This window comes from Carlito syrichta, unplaced genomic scaffold (genome assembly GCF_000164805.1).
Source record: "Carlito syrichta isolate Samal-C Ts95f unplaced genomic scaffold, Tarsius_syrichta-2.0.1 Scaffold135840, whole genome shotgun sequence".
Lineage (NCBI taxonomy): Eukaryota > Metazoa > Chordata > Mammalia > Primates > Tarsiidae > Carlito > Carlito syrichta.
The window spans coordinates 54916-76660 of NW_007079936.1; the positions used below are offsets into that span (position 1 = coordinate 54916).

Consider the following 21745-nt stretch of genomic DNA (forward strand, 5'->3'; position numbering starts at 1 on the left):
TCTGTGCGTTCCGAATGTTCCCGGCGCGTCGCGATCAGCCCCCAGTCACCGCGGTCAGGCGCGTCTGCCGCTCTTGGCGAGGGAGCCGGAGCGCTGCCCGCCCGGCTTTCAAGGTGAGGCAGGCTGGTGCCGCTCGTCTCCCCAGCGTGGCTCTGCCTCCGGGCTCCCTCGCTGTTGCCTCTGCAGCCCCTGCTGCCGGTCGCAGCCAGGCGCCGCCGCGGGGAATCAGAACCCGGAGCCGGCAGTCACTCTCGGCCGCTTCTTCCAGGGAAGGGCTCTGCTGATCCTTGAAAAGTGGCGCTCGCTGCTGCCCCCGGAAGCGCTAGGGACCAGGCCCAGCAGTGCGGCCGCAGCTCCCTCACCGGCAGCGCCCTGGCCCCTCGCTGCCTAGCCCTGCCCAGTCAGCCGCTCGCGTGCCCGCGTCTCACCGACACGAGTGCAGAATTTTCCATGCACTGCTCACACGGGCACTTGCTTATTCGACCGGCGCCTCTGCCGTCCTCCGCTCCTCGGGAGGATCCCATCTCGCTCCACTCTGGCTGATGAGCCTGTTCCAGCTGCCATCCTGGGATTTTCCTTTGTCATCACCCTGGGCGTTCCTCTTGCTCTTCTCTTAGGTTGGAGCCCTTGTTTATTGAATTGCCTGTCTTCTTTCTCAGCCTGGTGGAGCATTGCTTCTAGCTTCCTAAGAAAGAATCTCTGGGAGGTAAATTTTTAGGTGTCTGTATTATAAGGTCTAAATATTTCTTTATTGTAATTGTCATCCTTAAGTGATTTTTTTTGACTGCACGCAGAATTTTAGGTTGGAAATAATTCCTTAGAGTTTTGGAGACATTGCTCCTTTGTCTTCTAGCTTCCAGCATTCCTCTTGAGAAGTTTGAAGCCCTTCTTACTTCTGAGTCATACGTGATCTGTTTTTCTGTCTTGAAACATTTAGGATCTTCTCTGTATGCTCGGTATTTCTTTAGAAATTTCATGATAACATACATTGGTATGGCTCTGCCTCTATCTATTATACTTAGCACTTGGTGGCTTCTTTCGATTTGGAAACTTACATCCTTCAGTTCTAGAATTTTCCTGAATTATTTGATTTCTTCTTTGTGTTTTCTCTTTCTGGAATGCTTGTGTTTCTGGATTTAAGACATGTTTTTCTCTCCTTCCTTCTCTTTGTCCATTTGCCCTAATTTCTGGAAGATTTCTTGAACTTTATTCTCCCGTCCTTCTATAGAGTTTTTCATTTCTGCTGTCATAGTTTGTGGTGTTCATTCTTATGATCAGTTCCTTGAAAAATATTATGCTCTTGTTTCATGGATACAAGTAGCTTTTATCTTTTTGTGGGTATTAGTAGTAGTTTTTTCTAAGTTTTCATATTCCTGTAAAATTACTGTTTTTCTCTTTGTTGGTTTTGGTTTCTGTCTGCTTTTTAGAGCTATTCCTTAGCTATTTGATCTTTGACTGTCGCTCATATTTAAGAATGCATCTCTGAAAGTTGATTGGGAATCATGAACTTATTTGTTGTGGTTTCCCTTTGGATTATTTGACCGTCATGTTTTGATGGTGAACTCCTGATGGCAGAGTATTTATGTCTTTTGCCTTGATCTGGTTGGGTGTTTAGAGAAAAATCTTCAGTCTGCTACTTGTCAGGTATAAACCTGGCTGGCAAGTTCTGGGATGATGGCAGGCAGAAATCTCAACATCTAGAATATAGTCTTTTAGTGTCCCACTTTTCACTGTTCAGACCCTACTCTCAGTTGTGTTTGATGTAGAATAGGCCTCTATTGTTCCCTCAGAACAGGAGCACAGTTCACCTGGAGTGCAGAGTCGTGGCAAGAGATATCAATGAACTTTTAAAGCGATCCCTTGTCTTAGCTTCACCCTTACCAAAATGTACCTGGTGTCCACACTTCTTGAGCTTTTAGGAGTTCTGTGGTGTGATTGGGTTGCTTGGTTTTTCCCACCACGGGCTCAGAATTTAATTTTTTTTTTTTTTTAGTTGGAGTCTCACTTTTTGTTGCCCAGGCTGAAGTGCACTGACACGCTCTTGGCCACCGCAGCCTCAACCTTTTGGGCTTAGGCGATCCTTCTGCCTCTGCCTTTCAAGTAGCTGTGACTACAGATGCATGCCACCATGCCCGGCTAGTTTTTTGTGATTTATTGTAGAAACGAGGTCTCACCAAGTTGCCCAGGTTGGTCTTGAACCCCCGGGCTCCCAAAGTGCTGGGATTACAGGCTAAGCCACCATGCCCGGCCAGAATTTAATTTGTTCTTTTTTTTTTTTTTTTTTTGAGTTGAAGTCTCACTCTGTCACCCAGCCTCGACCTGCTGGGCTCCGGCGATCCTTCTGCCTCAGCCTTCCGAGTAGCCAGAATTACAGGCATGCGCTACCACGCCTGGCTGATTTTTTGATTTATTGTAGAGATGAGGTCTCGCTGCCCAGGAGGGTCTTGAACCCCATTTCTTTCAGCATCACTGTTGTCTCTACTCACCTGTGCCTGCAACTTGGGAGTAACCTCTCTTTTCACTTAAAATGTATTTATTGAATACTTATTGTATGCCAGATACGATGCTAGACATGTGGGTTCTAAACACTAAAAAAGACAAGAGTACACTTCCCGATCCGAGCTGCTCAGAAACAAGTTGGGGAGAAAGGTAGGTGAACAGAGGAACCATGAAGCTGGTAAAAGTTTATGGAGGACACTCCAAGAGCAGACAAGGACTGTTGGGGAAGGTTCACATGCCTGATGCTACAGCCAGGTTGAACTTGTCCTCCCTCTCCGTTGTCTTTGCTTTCCTGTTCTGTGCTCTAGCTTATGCTGATCCCTCACCCTAGGCTCCAGGCCTCAGGGTGTGCCTCCTGTCTTGTCCATGTTGGAGTTCTGTCCCTTTTAAGTTGGTGTGAAGTGGGCTGAGATTCGAGGAGTAGAGTGCGGCGGCCACCTCTCGCGCACCGTCTCCTCCATCCTTCAGCTTGAATGCACCTTCTTGTGGTGTGTATCATTTCCTTTCTAACCAAAGAGCATAAGAAGCTTGTCTTCTTTTACTGGCCCTTAAGATCCTTGAGGAGCTTGTCTATATCTGATTCATTTATATAATCTAAAAGTGAATAGCATAGAGCTTAACAAATGTGTTAAATATGATAAACCCCTGCTGCGTCTCTTCAAATCAAACTAAGACTGCTTCCCACTCAGAAATTTTTTAAACTCTTCCTTTGTCCTCCTTTATTCATGTCTTGGTATCAAAATGTGATTGCAGAGCACAGAGCACTAGCAGCAGGGGACAGACACTACTGCGCTCTTGGTGAGAACGGCCTGCGTGGTTGTGGCCTTCCCACAGCGCTGTTAAGCCAGTATTGCTGGCTGGTTTGCACTGATACAGTGACATGTAGTAAGCAGAGGACTTGCAAAATGATGTTAGATAACAGCATTTCAAGGTCATAGCCTCCTAAAGCTTTTACCTTCTGAGATGATGAGAACTGTAAAATTCTGCTCTGCTCCAAATGACTCCGTAATTATTTAGTCTTTTGTAGGGTATCATGATAAGCTTGAGAGATTTTTAGGCTCTGATGGTAAACCCTTTCAAACTACAAATTTTATTTAAAAATTGACATTTAAAGTATACAAAGGCACAGGGTGCACAGGGTCCCTGGATGCAGGGCAGTAACTTGCTCAGAGCGAAATACCGGTATTCGTTTATGTGGCCCCTTGATCTGTGGGATTTCATCACTACCTGGATAGGACCTGGAATCAGGTCCAGAAGCAGAAGATGAAGTCTAGGCAGGTGTAATGAATGACACTGGATTGTGTGAGTTTTCTTTTTTCTTCTTAAATCCAGTCAGTGGTTGCTTTGTTTTTCATGTTAACAGGGAAACAGTTTAGTTTCTCGTATATTCTGACTGATGTAACTGATGCTTCTGGGTTTTTTTTCCCTCTTTTAATATCAGGGAAGGCTAGCTATTTTAGTACCTAGTATCGCTTTTGTTATATCCAGTTTATCCACAGTTGTTACAAGGGGATATGCTTTAGTTTTGGCCATACTTCTTGTATATGTATTACTTCTCTAAACTCAAGAGAGAGTTAAAACTGTGCCTGGGCCCCTAGGGGAATTAACACAGAGACAGAAAACAAATACTGCATGTTCTCACTTATAGAGGGGAGCTAAACACAGGGTACACATGGGCATAAGGATGAGAACAACAGTTGCTAATGGGGGTGGGGGGCAAGAACCAAAAGCTGCCTATTAAGAACCATGCTCTCTATTTGGGTGGCAGGTTCAGTAGAAGCCCAGACCTCACGGTTGCACAGTATGCTTATATAACAAACCTGCACATGTACTCTTTGAATCTTTCTTTTTTTTTGAGTTGGAGGCTAGGGTACAGAGGTATGATCATGACTCACTGCAGCCTTGGTCTCCTGGGCTCAGGGCAATCCTTCCACCTCAGCATCCTGAGTAACTGATCTATAGGCATGCACCACCATATCCATCTGTTTTATTTTTTATTTTTGTAGAGATGGAGTCTCGCTTTGTTGCCAAGACTGATCTTGAACTCCTGGGCTCAAGCCATCTTCCCACCTTGGCCTCCCAAAGTGCTGGGATTACAGAGGCGAACCACCGCACCCAACTATACCCCTTGAGTTTAAAACTTAAAAAAATATGCCTGGTCAGACAATTTAGGTTTTATGTGGGAGCTGTGCTTTGGAAGCTGAGCTAAAGCCTGAGAAGGAGCTTGTTCTTTTTGTCCTTTTCCTTGACCAACCCTGGTCTGGGCGTGGTGGTCACAGTCACTCTGGAACCGGGTCACTGCTCAAGGCACAGTGAAGGTGGGTCTTCTCGAAGGCCTTTATCTTGTGTGTGATTCAAATGGTTCTATCCCAGAGTGATGTCTTATGTATTTTGCATCCCTTTCTTCAGGATCCAGTTGGTTTTATAGCTCTCTCTAGCCTCATGAAGCACACAGGGAGTCCTGCTTCCTTTCCGCATATGCTAGTTTTCTGTTTTGGGGACTTCCTTATGCCCCTGGATGCTCTACTGTGTTGCGAACCGGCTTGAACTGAGTCCTGTGGGCATATGGTAGATTTGTGAAGCACACTTCACGCCTGGCACAGCAGAGGGCAGCAGTGGCAAGTTTTGGGTCGCTTCATCTCTGTTGTTTCTTCCACGCTTATCCTCCTCCACATCATGCAAGGCTCTTACCTTTTTATTCAGTTTATATTCTGTATTTTGGGCAGTGCTTCCACTTTTCCCTTTTTAGGAAGGTGCTGAATGAAACAGAAAAAGTCAGGTAGGTAAAAATAGTTCATCAGGTGAAGCGAATAAGTTTGTGTGATATTTAATCCAGGTGGCATTCTAGAGGTGTGACTTGAAAGTGAAACTTTTTTTTTTTTTTTTAATTTGAAGCTTTGGGATGTGACATCAGCAAATGAGAGGAAAAGCATTAATGTAAAGCACTTCTTCCTAAATTCGGAGGACCCGCAAGAGGACATGGAAGTGATAGTGAAATGTTGCTCCTGGTCTGCTGATGGCGCTAGGATAATGGTGGCAGCAAAAAATAAAATCTTTGTAAGTCTGATTTAAAGAAAATGTAAACTTCTATTAATTTTTACATTTGACAGCTCTTACTTGTATAAATGAACTCTGTGTGATTTTGAAACTATGCTCCAGGGCATGTGGATAGCCTTATGAGTAAAGGTCTCTGTGGTCACACAGGTTTGGTGAATATTATGTATTGCTTTCCCCTGTTAGAGGTATATGATCTGAACTAAAATTGAAAGCCCCGGGAAGTCCTACAGTACACAACTGATATGTTGAATCCAGTCGTTCTCAAATGTACTAAAAACATGGAAGACTTTCTGCGTCACTTCTTTTTTTTTTTCTTTTTAACAATTTTGGTTACATTGGTCTAGGTGATTTTTCAAAGTACTTTCTTACCCCTAAAACTGTATCATTTGATGACTGGTGAATAGAAAGACACACCAAGGCTTGAACAAGATTGTGAGATTTTTATGAAATAAATAAACAGTATTTGTGAAAAAAGTAAATGACAAGAAAATGGTTTCTTTTTTTTTCACATCTAATAGCTTATGTTGTAGTGTTCAGCATGCTCTCACATATAATTTATTTTGACATAAATATACAAGAGACAGAAGATTGCAATAGCCCTATAGTAATAATGAAGCTGCTTAAGTTCAGAGCAACCAAATAGTTTGTCCAAAGTTATACTATCATTAGGAGAGCCAAATCTCAGTGACATTCTGTTCTAATTGTCATTTTAAAACATTTGAATAAATAAAGGGTGTTACCATTTTAAAGAGCATAATTGAAACATACAATATAGTTATATAAAGACTCACTGAGGGGAAGTGAGTCTTTATATAACTATAAAGTATTATATAAGTGATCTAGTACTGTGATCCTTGGACCTTGGTTGCTTATGGGTTTGTTCCCTTTAGCAGTAAACTAAGAGGAAAAGCATCTCCTTTTGTCTTAAACATGTTTAAATGTAAGAACAAAAGAAATTACCTCATTTGCAAGATTTGAAGACTAGCATTTTTTTATTATGGTAAAATATATATAATGTAGAATACGCCATTTTAAATACTTTTTTTTGAGTTAGAGACTTCCTCTGTTGCCCAGGCTGGAGTGCAGTGACACTCTCACGACCACCCCAGTGTTGACCTGTTGGACATAGGCAATCCTTCCACCTCAGCCTTCCAAGTAACTGGAACTATAGGGGCACTCTACCACGCCCAGCTAATTTTTTGATTTATTGTGGAGACGAGGTCTCGCCAAGTTGCCTAAGCTGGTCTCGAACCCCTGGGCTCAGGCAATCCTCTCACCTCGGCCTCCCAAAGTGCTGGGATTACAGGCTTCAGCTACCGTGCCTGGCCTTAACCACTTTTAAATGTACAACATATTGCTATTCATGGCATTCACAATGTTGCACAGCCATCATCAGAGTATATCATTGCCCCAAACAGAAACTTTGCAACTGTTAAGTAATGACTCCTCTTTCCCCTCGCTCTCCAGCCCTGGCAGCCTCTAATGCGATCTGCGAATATGCCTGTCGTAGGTATTTCAAATAAGCAGACTCATGGGATATTGGTCCTTTTGTGTCTGGCTCATTGTTGGAACTAATGTTTTCAAGGTTTATTCCTGTTGTAACGTGCATCAGAACTTTATTCCTTTTTTATGGCTGAATAATATTCCATTGTTTGTTTATGCCATATTTTGCTTATCCATTCATCTGTTGATGGACACTTGGTTTGTTCCCACCTTTTTGGCTATTGTGAATAATGCTGCAGTGAACATGGGTGTACAGGTACTTGTCTGAGCTCCTGCTTTCAATTCTTTTGTGTATATACTGAAGAGTGGAATTGCTGGGTCATATGGTCATTCTATATTTAGTTTTCTGACTTTTCCACAGCAGCTGTACCATGTTACATTCCCACTAGTGATGTATAAGGGTTCCAGTTTCTCCACATCCTTGATAACACTTGTTATTTTCCATTTTTAAAATTATAGCCATCCTAGTAGATGTGAAGTGGTGTCTCATTGTGGTTTGATTTACCTTTTCCCAATGACTAGCGATGTTAAACAAAAGATAATTTTCAGAAGATTTTAAAAGGTAGGTTTTAGTGAGAGAGGAAAATAATTTTCTATGGCATGAAATACCTTCTTTTAAAGATCTGTGGAGCAGCTCTCTGTTATAGTTTGCTAGGACAAAGCTACCCTGGGATCACCCTTAACCACATGTAGGCCCCAGATTCTTATTCTTTGTTTTCTCCTTCCTCTTCTTATTTCCTTCCAATTCTCATATAGCTAGTCTGATCCTAATGTTAGGTCTTTTTTCTTTTTCTACCCCATAATTGGGACAACAGCCTGTACCACATTTGCTGAGATTCCTCTATTACTTCCAGCCACTAATTTTTAAAGATGACCTGTCTGGGGAAGCATTTTTTAAAAAATTTCAATAGCTTTAGGGGGTACAAATAGTTTTTGGTTATATCGATGCATTGGATATAGTGGAATAGAAGTCTGGGCTCTTAAGTGTACCCACCCTCCACACCTCTGCACATCGTACCCCACAGGTGATTTTTCGTCCCTTTATCCCTTCCCCACTGCCCCTTCTGAGTTGCCAATGTCCATGATACCATTCTATATGCCTTTCCAGATCCTTAGTTTAGCACCCACTTATAAGTGAGAACATGCGGTGTTTGGTTTTCTGTTCCTGCGTTAGTTCACTTAGAACAATGGTCTCCAATTCCATCCAGGTTGCTGCAAAAGACATTTCATTATTTTTTGTGGCTGAATACTATTCCATGGTTTTGTGTGTGTGTGTGTGTGTGTGTGTCCCATTTTCATTATCCACTGATTAGTTGATGGGTATTTAGGTCGATTCCACATCTTTGCAGTTGTGAGTTGTGCTTCAATAAACATCCAAATGCAGGTGTCTATTTTTCGTATAGTGACCTCCGTTCTTTTGCATAGATATCTAATAGTGGGATTGCTAGATTGAATGGTAGATCTGTTTTTAGTTCTTTGAGAAATCTTCATACTGATTTCTGTAGAGGTTGTACTAATTTGTACTCTTGCCAACGGTGTACAGTGTATAAATGTTCCCTTTTTATCGCATCTGCACCAGCATCTATTGTTTTTTGATTTTTAAATAATGGCCTTTATGACTGGTGTAAGGTGGTATCTCATTGTGGTTTTAATTTGCCTATCCCTGATGATGAGTGGTGTTGAGCATTTTTTCACTGGTTGTTGGCCATTTTACATATGACTTCCTGTCCTCTGCTTTTGATCTCCGATGCTACGCTGCTTACCACCTGTGCTGCCCACAGAGCTGTGCACTCACTGAGCATCTTGGTGGTTCCCGCTGAGTGTTTTCTTTTCTTCTTCCTAAGGACGATGCCTTGGTCTTAAATTACTGTGCTGTATCATTGTATATATTAAGTATAAACCATTTTGGCAAAAATCAGCATTTAAAAAAATCTTTCAAAAATTGAAATGAAACTTAGATTACTCAAAAGTAATTTTTTTCATTCAAAAATAGGAAAATCTTTTTAACTGTAATAAAGTAATTTGGTAGTTTTAGAAAGAAATAGACATGATCAAGCTGATTTTATTTTAGCAAACTTCTGTTCTGTATTATTTTGATCATCTTCACTTATAAGTATATGTTTTCTCTTTTGAATGAACAAATATTGGGGAGAATTACTCTGTATGTTAATTTGGCTAATGCATTCATTTATTAATAAAGGTTTTATTTCTCTCTAGACTAGCTTGAGAAATCATCTGTGATGGATTTCCCTTTATAGAAAATGTTTGAGATGACCAGTATTTTAAAAGTATACATATATATAGACTATTATTTTATTTGTGATTGTCAATTGTTATGCCAGTTATTAGTAATTGTAGTATTTTTTCAGGACTTTATTTTGTATTTTAAATGGGAGGAGATTAGCATAGTTTATTTTTTAAAATATCGTACCTTCATATATCATATATATCTCTGTTTATGTTTATATTGACAGCTTTTTGATATTCATACCAATGACCTTTTGGCAGAAATCCACATAGGCCATCAAAGCACCATCCAGTACTGTGATTTCTCCCCCTACAACCATTTGGCAGTGGTGGCTTTGTCCCACTACAGTGTGGAGGTGAGTGGTTAATTTATTCTGTGATGTGTTGGTCTCCAGAAATCAAAGGATGACAGAGAACGAGCTACTTAAACCATTAACTGCTGAGGACACTTGCTTGCAATGTTATAGGGTATTTTCTTCATAGTCGAAGACCTATAACTTTGGAATATTAAACTATCTAGCCAGCTTTATTACTTTAACAGTGACTGAAGACTTGGTTTGACAGTATAACAGGAAGTTCGCCAGGCATTTACTGAATGCTTAAAATGTGCCAGGGTCTGGAGAAACACTGGAATGACTTCTGGTGACCTAGTCAGAAACATGGTATCTCTCATAGGCACAGACTTCTTTCTCAAAGAAATGATGAGACATGAGTCTGCTCAGAATTCTCAGGTCATTGAATAGGTAGGATGTTCATTGCCAAGCATTAATGAATAAATAACTCCTATAAATTGCTTGTTTATAATTTTGCACGTACCTGTTAAGTTTTACATTCAGAGTTTATACTTAACTGGCCCCAGAAGAATTCCGCCCAGCGAATTGCTACCACTAATTTTTTCAGAAAGCATTTAATTATATTTTTCCTACCAAGATGGATTAGTTTTTCCAAGCTTTCTTACTCCTGTTTCCTTAGGTTGTTTTTACCACCACATAGTTTGAAGCCCCTTTGAGAAAATTGCGGGTCTAAGAAGAGGGTTATGGGCCCCACCTGGAAAATAGGAAGTGTACTTGGTTCACAGGCTCTTCTTCAAGGGAACCTTAAGTGCTGCAAATACTTCCGTGTTCTGTGCTTATTTCAGCAGTTTTTAGTGAGTTTGCCACCCTTGCCCCCTGCTGTGAAGGCTTTGGAAGAGAGTTGCTTACTTGCTAGCTTTTGGGACGGAGGTGCTGGTGGGAGTGAGGTGTGGTCTCTGTAGGCTCTTCCTAATTCTCAGTACAGCACTGAAGAGCACACTGGCTGAGAATCTTCCCACTGCCAGCAGAGGTAGTGAGTGTAAGAAAGCTCCAGTCCTGTTTGAAGCAGTGGGAAGAAGTAGGGTGCCAGGGGCAGAGGCTTTATATGGGACATTTCACTTCTGCTAGAAGATCTTGACCCTCACCTGTAGGATCCTCAAGGTATTTTCCCCTTTGGGTTTGTCTGGATTGTTAGGAGTAGAGTAGTAATCACTCTTTCAGCCTTTGCTTTCACTTCTGAAATCTGTACCCTCTGCTATCCTAAAAGCTCCAGGAAACAGTGTCTACTGAAGTAGAGGGACTTGGTTCTCCAGGCTCTGAGTGACAAAGAAACAGTGGTGGAGAGATGAGGACAGAGTGGGAAGAGGAGAGGATTTCCAAGGGAGAGTTTTCAGTTGTGGAGCCATATTTGCTTCTGGGCTTTAGCCCTGGATGCCCCAGCGTGGGCTTGGCGGTAAGGTGATGATGGTGTCATCTAATTAGGTCATAACTATGGAGCACACTGAGTGGAGACCCCCGGGCATGTGGTCAAGTGTTGGTGTTGTCCATCTAGTTTGAAATTGTAAAAGCACGTTGTAGTTTAATGTGTAATGAGAGGAACTCAGGGGCATGTAACCCTTCTTTAAACTGGAATACACTTGAGTAATTGACAGCAGAACCCAGGACAAAACGCAGCCTGGCTGGTGGCAGATGTTGACAATTTGTGATAAGCATGAATAACAAGAGGACTGTATACACATTACAAGTAGTGCATTTGTTTGTTATAGGGTTTTGCGATCCATTAAAATGAAGGTTAGAGGAAAATAGTCTGAATGTGGAAGCTGCTTATGTTCATCCTGTTGTTTTTTTAGAGTGATTGTTTTTTGAAAAGAGAAGACATTTGCATGACTCCAGAGTCAAAGCTTTGTAATAAGTTATCTTCAGAGAAGTTTTGCTTTCACCCCTTTCCGTGCTCTCTTTATCCATCCTTCCCTGTGGTAACCATTTTTACTTTTGGTTTGCTCTTCCAGTGTTTCTGTTGGCACATATAAGCAGATACCTGCATGCATGTATCTATCCCTATCTATGTCCATCTGTGTGTTCATTTATTTATTTCTCCACCTCCTATTTAGAAGGTGTACTGTAGAGTACATATACTCTTCTGCACTTTGCTTTTCTTGTTAACAGTGTATCCTAGAGATTAGTCATTATGAGGGTGATTTTCTCATTCCTTTTAATGGCTGCATGGTATACCATTATGTGATTAATGTATTTTATGCAGTTGGTTCCCTACTGATGGATATTTGAGCTGTTTTAGTTTTTTGCTATTAAGGATGATAATGCACTAAATAATCTTATGCATAAGACTTATTTTTTGAATCGGGGTCTCACTGTCACCCGGGCTGAAGTGCAGTGGCATGATCACAAAGATCACAGCTCACTGCAGCCTTGACTTCTTGGCTCATGCAGTCCTTCCACCTCAGCGTCACGAGTGGCTGGGATGATAGGCGTATGTCACCACGCCTGGCTAACTTTTCTGTTTTTTGTTTTTGTAGAAACGAGGTTTGGCTGTATTGCCCAGGTCGTTCTCAAACTTCTGGGCTCAAGCAGTCTGCCTGCTTCAACCTCCCAAAGTGAGGGAATGATAGGCATGAGACACTGCGCCTGGCCCATTTTGTGTTTTTGATAGTGTGTTTTGGGCTATATTTATCAAAATGGTATAGCTGAGTCATTCTTGCTATTTTCAGTATTCTTGCTGTGTTCAAAATGTTTATGAATTTGATTTCCTGTGTGCTGTGTTTATTCTTTAGTTGTGGAATATAGACTCATGTTCAAAGGTGGCTGATTGCAGAGGACATTTAAGTTGGGTTCATGGTGTGATGTTTTCTCCTGATGGATCATCATTTTTGACATCTTCTGATGACCAGACAATCAGGGTGAGAAATACTGAGATTTTCATTTTAAGTATTTACTGATGGTGAGCTAAACTTTCTACAAACTAAGAAATTGATGGGTAGCACTGATGAAAGTAAAACAGAAAACTACTAGATTAATATTCACCCTGGAAAAGTGCTATTTATGTGGACTATGGCCATTTCATTTCTCTACTACAAGTTCATTGATTACCGTGGGCCATGTGCTATGGGGAGTCTAATGATTAAATTGTGTTTTGATTAATTTAAATAAATCAAATTTGATTCTTCAGCGTGTTTTTTGTTTTGTTTTGTTTTGTTTTAGAGACAGGGTCTTGCTCTTTTGCCCAGGCTAGCATGTGGGGGTATGATAATAGCTCACTGCAGCCTCTAACTCCTGGGCTCAAGAGATCATCCCACCTCGGCCTCCTGAATAGCTAGGATTACAGACACATGCCACCGCACCTGGCTAAGTTTTTTTTTAAATTAAATTTTAGAGACAGGGTCCCACTGTGTTGCCCAGACCAGTTTTGAACTCCTGGCCACCTCAGGCGATCCTCCTGACTCCCGAAGTGCTGGTTTAGGCATAAACCACCAGGCCTGGCCTCTCAGAGTGATTTTTACTCTTTCCTCTTCAGTTCATTTCCACATCCAATGACTTGGCAATTCCGATTGATTCCCCCTTTCCGTTTTCTATCAATGATCCGTGTTCCCATTCCTGCTGCCCAGGTTCAGGGCTTCTTCGCCTCTTGTCTTTGTTGTATCAGTCTCTGCCACAGGTCTTCTTTCTTGCTTTTCTACATGTTGCTTTCAAGATTTTTTTTTTTTTTGCAAGGCAAAGCAAAAGAGTTTATTCACATTCAGGATGGGTCTTAATGTGGCCTATGCTGTGAGCAATGTGGCAAGGTATTTTTTTCATGTCCAAAATAGTCATGTCATTTTTGCTCCAAAACATGGCTCCCTTGTCTGCCAAAGTAAATATAGACTTCTGTGTCTCCCATTAAGTTCGCTCATGGCACAGCCAGTCTACCTTTCAGTGTATTCCTGTAGGGAACCTACCCTGAGTGCCCACATTTTCCAAACACCCCGGGTTCCCTGCTTCTGTACTTTTGCTTCAGTGGTTTCTTATGCTTAGAACACCATGCTTCCCACTTTGTGGAAATCCTAAGCATCTTGCAAGTTTTCCCCATTTGGGGGAATGTCTGTCTCCCTAAATGCCATGTAATTCCATGTCTTTTTTCTAACGGTGCTTATCCAGTTCTGACTTGACGTCAAGTGCAGATTTGACTTGCTGCTCACTTCCACTGGTCCACTGTTCCTCTGACCTATCCACGCATCTTAGATTATAAGCCCTTTGACACCAGGGACCTTGGTGGGTCCCTGTAGCACCCAATTCAGCATTTTATACAAATAATAGCCAAAATTTACTTGGTGCTTATTGCACGTCAGACATTGCACAAAGTACTGCATATGAATTAATTTACAAATTCTCACAACAATCCTTTTTGCAGCTGAAGAGACAGACACCGAACAGCCAAGAAAGGTCAGGGCTATTTCATGTGCCAGTCTCAGTGCACTTGAGTCAGAATATAAATCAGTGCACTGCTTTCTTCATCAAGAAAGTCTTGTTAAAAATAATCTGCATCACTAAACATGTGGCAGCACTGAGCATACTGTTACAGTGTATTTAGTGATGCAGTTGATTTGCATTCTGGAGGGAGCATCTTATCCCCTTGTTGATTGGTATCAGATGTTTAAGATACCAAGTATCTTTGAGTGGCACTTATCTTTGGACTCTACATACTTATCTTATCTTTGAGTGGCACTGACACTGGGTGAACTGTCCTGCCCGAAGTGGCAACTTTACGTAGACCTAGAATTCACACTGAGGCATTTTGGCTCTAGAACCCGTAACTCTTAATACAAACTGCTTCTTACTATAGATGGTGTTAATAAGCATTTACTGTTGGATTATAACCTAATAGTTGAACAATTTCTAGCATCATAGGCATTTTAATTGTGAAACTTAGTTTGTATCTTCTTCAGGATGAAGACTTATCTTTACATTATTTTGAAGACTGGGCTAATAGTTTCCTTATCTCTTAATCAGCTCTGGGAGACAAAGAAAGTATGTAAGAACTCTGCTGTGGTGTTAAAGCAAGAAGTAGATGTTGTGTTTCAAGAAAATGAAGTGATGGTCCTTGCAGTTGACCATGTAAGACGTCTCCAAGTGAGTATTTTTTTTTTTTTTTAAACAACTGGAAAAAATTGTTTTGGTCGAATTCATCATTTACAATTTTTCGTGATTGTTTATTTGGACTTGGGATTAGGCATAATTATATTGTATTTAACAGGTGCCCAGTAGGCATCTGTTGAATAAATATATAGGTTTTGAACTGAGGCTCAGACATGCATTTAGATTTAAATTAGGTAACACCTTACTGGCCTGCTTTTCTGTTGGTATCTGTGATCTCATTCCTTGATTTGCATGGCATTTAGGAATAACATGAGCATAGACTTCAGCTGGTCCACAAGAGCGGTTCAGACATGTCTGATGGAATGCAAAGGGGTGGAAGAGCGTACCAATGGACACATTTTTACAGGGAAGGATAACAGAGTCTTTGAAAGAACAGAGGTCACCGTAAGTGAGGAATGAGTCTGACTCATTGGAACTGAGGTCTATAAATACTGAAGTACACTGTTCGTTCATTTACTTATACCTTTGTTCAGCAAATATTTTCTGAATCTTGTCATGGTCCTTGAGAAGGAAAGGGTTGTGCAGTAAAATGGGAATACATTGTGTGGAGTAGTGCTGTTTGCCCCCAGCAAAACACAGGAGAGGAAGGCATTTCTCAGCTGCTGAAGGGAAGAGGAATCCCAGTGGTCCATTCGCAGAGGAGTAGTGTTCAGAAGCTCTGAGCGGTGATCACAGAGAGAGCAGATGCCCTGAGGAGCTCGGAGTTCAAGAGCCGGTTTGCACTGCTGTGCTGCTGCCTGGGTAGTGTCGTCTGAATGGCAGTCCAGTGCAGTTGGCTTACATTGGCAGAGGTGTCCTGGCAGGAGAGGTGGCATTGTAGGCAGTGGCCGTGAGAGCAAGCCGACTCCTCACGGAAGGCCCGGCATGGGAGGCTGCCTGCATGGTGGCTGGCCCACGCACAAGAGCTGGGGAGGGGACCCTTGTGGGAAGCGTCAGTGTGTTTTTTGATTTTTTTTTGTAGAGCTGAGGTCTTGCCGTGTGACCCAGGCTGGTCCCCAACTCCTGACCTCAAACAGTCCTTTTGCCTTGGCCTCCCAAAATTCTGGGATTACAGGCATGAGCCACTGTGCTTGACCAGAGTTTAACCAGTTCAAAAGCTACACAGCTCAACTTGGTTTTGTGAAGAGATCAGTGACTTTCACTCAGATCCAGGTGCAAGTTCAGACTGTGTCTTTAACTAGTTCTTGATGCTGAGTAAGCTGCCATCACCTCTCTGAGCCTCAGTTTCTTCGTTTGTCAGTCCTTTTCATCTCCAGCAGTCTGTGAGCTAGTTACAGGGTCAAGGTAGGATTCAAATTCAGGAGCTAGACACCTGGGAGTACATTGTCTGGCATGTGGTAACTTCTCATCTGCTGTGGGGGCCAGAGTCAAGCTCTGGGGTACCCCCAGATATGACCTGTTGTGTATTTTGCAAGTTTTACTGTTGTCCTTCTCATGCCGATTAGGAGCTTCTTACATCCTGTATTTCCGGGGTGTGTTGGGATGTGGAAATGAGTGTGAAATGCTCATTAACTGGTTTTTAGCAAGCTGATTCTTCCACTTGGGATTTTTTTTTTTTTTTTTTTTGAGTTGGAGTCTTAGTCCATTGCCCAGGCTCTGGAGTGCAGTGGCATGTTCATGGCCACCCCAGTGTCAACCTGCTGAGCTCCGGCAATCTTCTGCCTCAGCCTTCCAAGTAGCTGGAACTACAGGCATGTGTTACCACGCCTGGCTAATTTTTGATTTATTGTAGAGACAAGGTCTGGCCAAGTTGACTGGGCTGGTCTCAAACCTGCGGGCTCAGGCAATCCACTCCCCTCGGCCTCATAAAGTGCTGGGATTACAGGCTGAGCCACCGAGCCCAGCCCTGGGATATTTTCCATTGCAGTTTTTTTTTTTAATCAAATTCAGTGTTTTCATGCTTGCATTTCCTTTGTTTAATTTATGCAGCTTTCTTTAACTGTTGTTATAACTGTGAGACTTAAAAAATGTAAGTCAGGCTGGGAGCTGAGGCAGGAAGATCTCTTGAGCCCAGGAGACTGAGACCAGCTTGGGCAACATGGTGATACTTTACTTTGTCTCTACAGAAATTAGTTTAAAATTATTTTTTTAAGAATGAAAGCAAAAGTCATCTGACTGCCAAAGTATCATTTTATGTATATGGTTGCGGGAGAGTTTAGAGGATAGTTAAACTGACAAATAGTAGTTTCATCTAAGTGAAGAAAACATTTTTTAGTTATTACTTAGAAAGAGCCCTTGAAATTGATTCTTGAGAGAAGGAAGATATTTTATTAGTTCAGTCTTCATTTTTAATATCTAATACATCAGAATATACGAGGTGAAATATTGTAAAGGAAAAGCTACCTGCGATTGATTGACCCGGTAATCTTCATACCTGAAATAAAGATGACTGCTTATTTCATGTTGAAAAACAGTTTACGATTTTTAGGTTATGACACTGTTGTGGAGAGGTATCTGACAGTTGATTTCAGCTTAATAAATATTTTTCCAGGTCATGTGTTTTAGTGGATATAATAAGGCATATTTGTGGGATTAAAAAAATAATCATTAGCGTTAGTACAGATTATGAAATTGGGTGATTTTAGTTTAAGCATTGTTAAGTCCAGCCAAATTATGCTTCTGGGTTCTTCTCCAGTGCCCTTGCCCATATCACCCAAGGGGACAGTCTTAATTTATACAGTGTTGCAAGGGAGTTGGAAGAGCCTCCACTTTTATTTGGATTTGTCTTTTTATGTCTGTCTCAGGCTCGTTTCGCCAACCTCCTTGAAGAATAACAGAAAAGTATCTTTTAACAAATGTTAGCCCTATTAAAAATGAGCTTTGTCGCAGGGCTTGGTGACTTAGACTGTAATCCCAGCACTTTGGGAGGCCAAGGCAAGTAGATTGCCTAAGCCTGCAGGTTCGAGACCAGCCTGGGCAACTTGGCGAGACCTTGTCTCTACAATAAATCAAAAATGAGCTGGGCATGGTAGCATGGGCCTGTAGTTCTGGCTACTTGGAAGACTGAGGCGGAAGGATCGCTGGAGCCCAGCAGGTCGGAGCTGGGGTGGCCATGAGCGTGCCACTGCACTGCACTGCAGCCTGGGTGGCAGAGTGAGATTATAATTCAAAATTTATAAAAAAAAAAGAGCTTTGTGAAGAAAGGAATGCAGGATGGGATTGCAAATCGGACAGATGTGTCTCAGGCGGTGGACACAGCAAGCTGCTTTGTAAACCTTGAGAGCTCATTTTATTTAATAGGAATATACTTGAGCCACTAATGTGGAATGAAATGGAATCATGAAGAACTAAATGCAGCTGCTAGGACTAGGGTATGGCTTTGTTGTTCCCTTGGGTACTCTTGTGGGTTATTTTCTGTGTTTTATTTTTTCAATTGAAGCCTCTGTTCTAAAGAACAAAAACTGCTCTTGCAGCCTATTAACTGATTGTGTCTCATTTTTCATTAGCTCATTAATGGAAAAACTGGTCAGATTGATTATCTGACTGAAGCTCAGATTAGTTGCTGTTGCTTAAGTCCACGTCTTCAGTACGCTGCATTTGGAGATGAAGATGGTGCTATCGAGGTACTCTGTGTTGGTCTTAGAGTCTTTTTATGCATTAAGACTGTTTTCTAAAATTAATTAATTTTATTGTGAACTGTCCCAGAAACAGCCGGATATTGCATGCTTTCACCCGTAAGCAGGCCCTGATCACTGGTCACACACGCACAAGGGTAGATGCAGATGCGGGACACTGCAGGGTAGGAGGGAGGAGGTGGGGGAACAGTGGCCACGCACTGGGTACCAGGTCCACTCTCGGGGAGAGAAGGCCAGCTAGAAGCCTCAGCTCACCTGCATGCAGCCTGCTTGCATAGTAAATCCCCACTTGTACCTCACAACTCTAAAATTAAAAAAAATTAAAAAATAATATCAGTGATACGTCTGGCATTGTGCACTTACATACTCAGCAAATCTTTCTATGAGGTGTTAGTCCTTGTTCTGCTATGCTAAAAATCACCTAATTGGTTGTATATTTTTCTGATTGCCGTTATGACTGTTTCTTGTGCTTTTTGTCCTTTTGTGTCCCTTGCTCTGTCTACCTAGTTGTTTTGCTGTCCTCCACATACATCAAGGCTAATTGTGCAAAGCGTTTTTCCAGCCACGCGGGTATCAGTTGTTTTCCTTGGATGCTGACCGGGCTCGTTGGGAGCAGCAGTGCAGACCTCCTGTGCTGCCTGTCCCTGGTCCCTGCCGCTTAGCTCTTGGGGCAGGATGCCAGGTCACCACCTGAAGTCCTTACCTCATCCGAGATCAAAGAAGTGGAGAATCAAGTTGTAAGGCAAAAAATGTCGTATAATAAAAACCATCTTGGAAAAGGATATTGTCATTTTTGTCACAAAGCAAATTCATCAGAAGAGCACATTTTCTCTATTTAATAGCTTTTCAAAAACATTGGCTCTTTGTCTCACTTTTTCTCACCCAGGCTTCTGGTATTTCTGTATGTATGTATGTATTTTTTGAGTTGGGTCTCACTTTGGCACCCAGGTGGGGATTCAGTGGCATGATAGTGGCTCACTACAGCCTTGACCATCTAGGCTCAGGTGATCCTTCCACCTCAGTCTCTCAAGTAGCTGGGACTACAGGTGTACACCACAATACCTGGCTAATTTTTAAATTTTTTTGTAGAGACTAGGCCTCACTATGTTTCCCAGGCTGGTCTTGAACTCCTGGACTCAAGCAGTCCTTTTGCTTCAGTCTCCTAAATTGGGGATTACTGGCATGAGCCACTGTGCCTGATTGTATTTCTTAATTTATTAATTATGGCACTAGCCATATTTATCTTACCTTGCATTCATTTTCATAAGGGATTACATAAATGTTCTTCAGACCATACTGCCCCACAGAGATACTTTTATATGCTTACATATAAAATGAGGAAGGAAGCATTTGGAAAGTGATGTCAGTGCTGTTGTGTATTTGTTAGGGCCCTGGTGGGAGTTAAGGCTTTGTTTATTCTTTATTTTTCTTTCTTTTTTTTCCTGTCATGAGGTTCTCATAGTTTGTTGTTGTTGCTGCTGTTTGTTTATTTTGTTTGTTATCTTTCTTTTGATTTTTGGTTGATTCATGTGTGTTTTCGATCTTTTTCATATATTCTTGAGAAGAATGTTGTCATTCTTTTTTTTCCTTTCTTCTGTGTTTAATACCTAAGTGTTTCTTGTAGAGCTGGAGTTGGCATAAACTCTTAGGGATTGAATGTCTGAGAAGGATTGTAATTATTCACCACTGATGAAGTTTAGCTTAGCTGGTTAGGTAATTCTTGGTTGAAATTGTTTATCTTTGAGAACTTTGAAGATTGGGCTCCAAGCTCTCCTAGCCTGAAGTGTTTCTGTGGATAGTCTGCCGCTATTGTAATTGGTCTTCCCCGGTAGGTAGTCTGACCTTTCTCTCTTGCTGCCTTTGGAATTTTTTCTTTTATACCTACTTTGTATAGGTGAATTACTATGTGTCTAGGAGTTGGTCTTCTAATTTGTTGTCTTGCAGGGGTTCTCTGAATCTCTTGTGTTTGAATGGCTGTATCTCTGATGAGATGAGGGAAGTTTTCTTGGATAATTTCATGGAATGTTTGTTCTAAGGTGGTCTCTGTCTCTCTATCTGCCTCAGGGATTTCAATTAATCTTAGGTTCGGCCTCTTGAAATAACCACTCATCTCTTGGAGGTTTTGTTTTGTCTTTTTAAGCTTCTTTTCTATGTTTTTAACCGTTGGGTTAGTTTCATATTTTGGTCCTTAAACTCTGAGATTCTTTCTTCTGCTTGATTCTGTCTTCCATGCTTATCAGTTTATTATTTATTTCATGCACTGTATTCTTTATTGCTGTTATCTTAGTTATCAACTCCTTCATTCTTTCCTCTTATATCTCCTTATTTCTATTTGTTCTCTCTATTAATATCTTGATATCTGTGTTTGTGGTTTGAGACTGGTCATTCTTGGGGCTCTTCATTGTTTGCTTTCCGAAGTTTGTACTCTCAGTGGTTGACCTCCCAGGGGTCTGTGTGTGACCTATATTCTTCCTTTGTTTTTTCTTCATTTGTGTAGATTTCCTCATTTTTTAAAAACTTCTTTAATTCTGTTGTTCAGGGATGGAGGATAGCTTTTACTTGTATTTGCTTAATCTCCTCCTCTTCCTTATGTAGATCCTCTGGCTTTGTTCAATTCTGAAGATGGACTGGGGGTGGGGAGCTGTACTTTTTGCAGTTTTGAGATTTAATTGAGGACGAGCTGTGATTCAGAAAGTATCTGCAGATCCCAGTATCCACTGGCAGGTGTGTGGCCCCCCTAGAACCCACTTCCCACAGCCTTACAATCTGTCCATGCAGCAGGGATATGTTTGCCCCCTGAAGGCAAAATGTAGTAAGAAAAAGGAAAAAAAAAAGGAAAAGGAAGGAGGAAGATGAGAGGAAGGTGGAGAGAGAAAGAGGAAAAAGAGGGAAAACAGACAGACATACCAACTAACAAATGGACAGAAACACAAAGACAGAAAAGATTAAAAAAATACAACCATACAGACACAAATTGACAAAAAAACCCCCTATTGATATCCTCTCCCTCAAAAATACTCATATACAAACAGGAAGTCTAAAAAAAGCGTTAAAATCACAGAAACCAAGCAAATATGAAAACAATCAAAAACAGAAAGAGAGAAGAGGAAAACCACCAAACAAAAAGCAACACAAAACTGCGCTGAGAGCCGGGCTCGGTGGCTCAGCCCGTAATCCCGGCCTTTGGGAGGCCGAGGTGAGTGGACTGCCTGAGCTCGCGGGTTCGAGACCCGCCGGGGCAGCGAGACCTCATCGCTACCATAAATCAAAAAGTCAGCCGGGCGTGGTCGCGCGCGCCTGTAGTTCCGCCGCTCGGAAGGCGGAGGCGGAAGGGTCGCCGGAGCCGGCGGGTCGAGGCTGCTCCGGTCTGGGCGACGGGCTGAGACTCCGACTCAAAAACCAGAAGAAGGCTGCTCGGAGGCG

General features: G+C 41.9%; 1 protein-coding gene across 8 annotated transcripts in view; it reads left to right on the forward strand.

The window, feature by feature from the left end:
* The window catches only part of APAF1 (apoptotic peptidase activating factor 1), a 100189-nt gene that overhangs the window by 54387 nt on the left and 24057 nt on the right, over positions 1 to 21745 (forward strand). For 5 of the 8 annotated variants that reach the window (XR_002481443.1, XR_002481444.1, XM_008049613.1 and 2 more), the window contains exons 17-21: positions 5395 to 5556; positions 9534 to 9662; positions 12389 to 12514; positions 14601 to 14720; positions 18194 to 18310. Coding sequence is in view for 6 of the 8 variants with exons in the window: in XM_008049613.1 (XP_008047804.1) it covers positions 5395 to 5556; positions 9534 to 9662; positions 12389 to 12514; positions 14601 to 14720; positions 18194 to 18310 (654 nt within the window). In the remaining 2 variants the exon portion in view is untranslated. Of the gene's footprint in view, positions 1 to 5394; positions 5557 to 9533; positions 9663 to 12388; positions 12515 to 14600; positions 14721 to 18193; positions 18311 to 18829; positions 19090 to 21745 lie in introns of those variants that run through there. The other 3 variants (XM_021708346.1, XM_021708347.1, XM_008049617.1) reach the window with 2 other exon arrangements.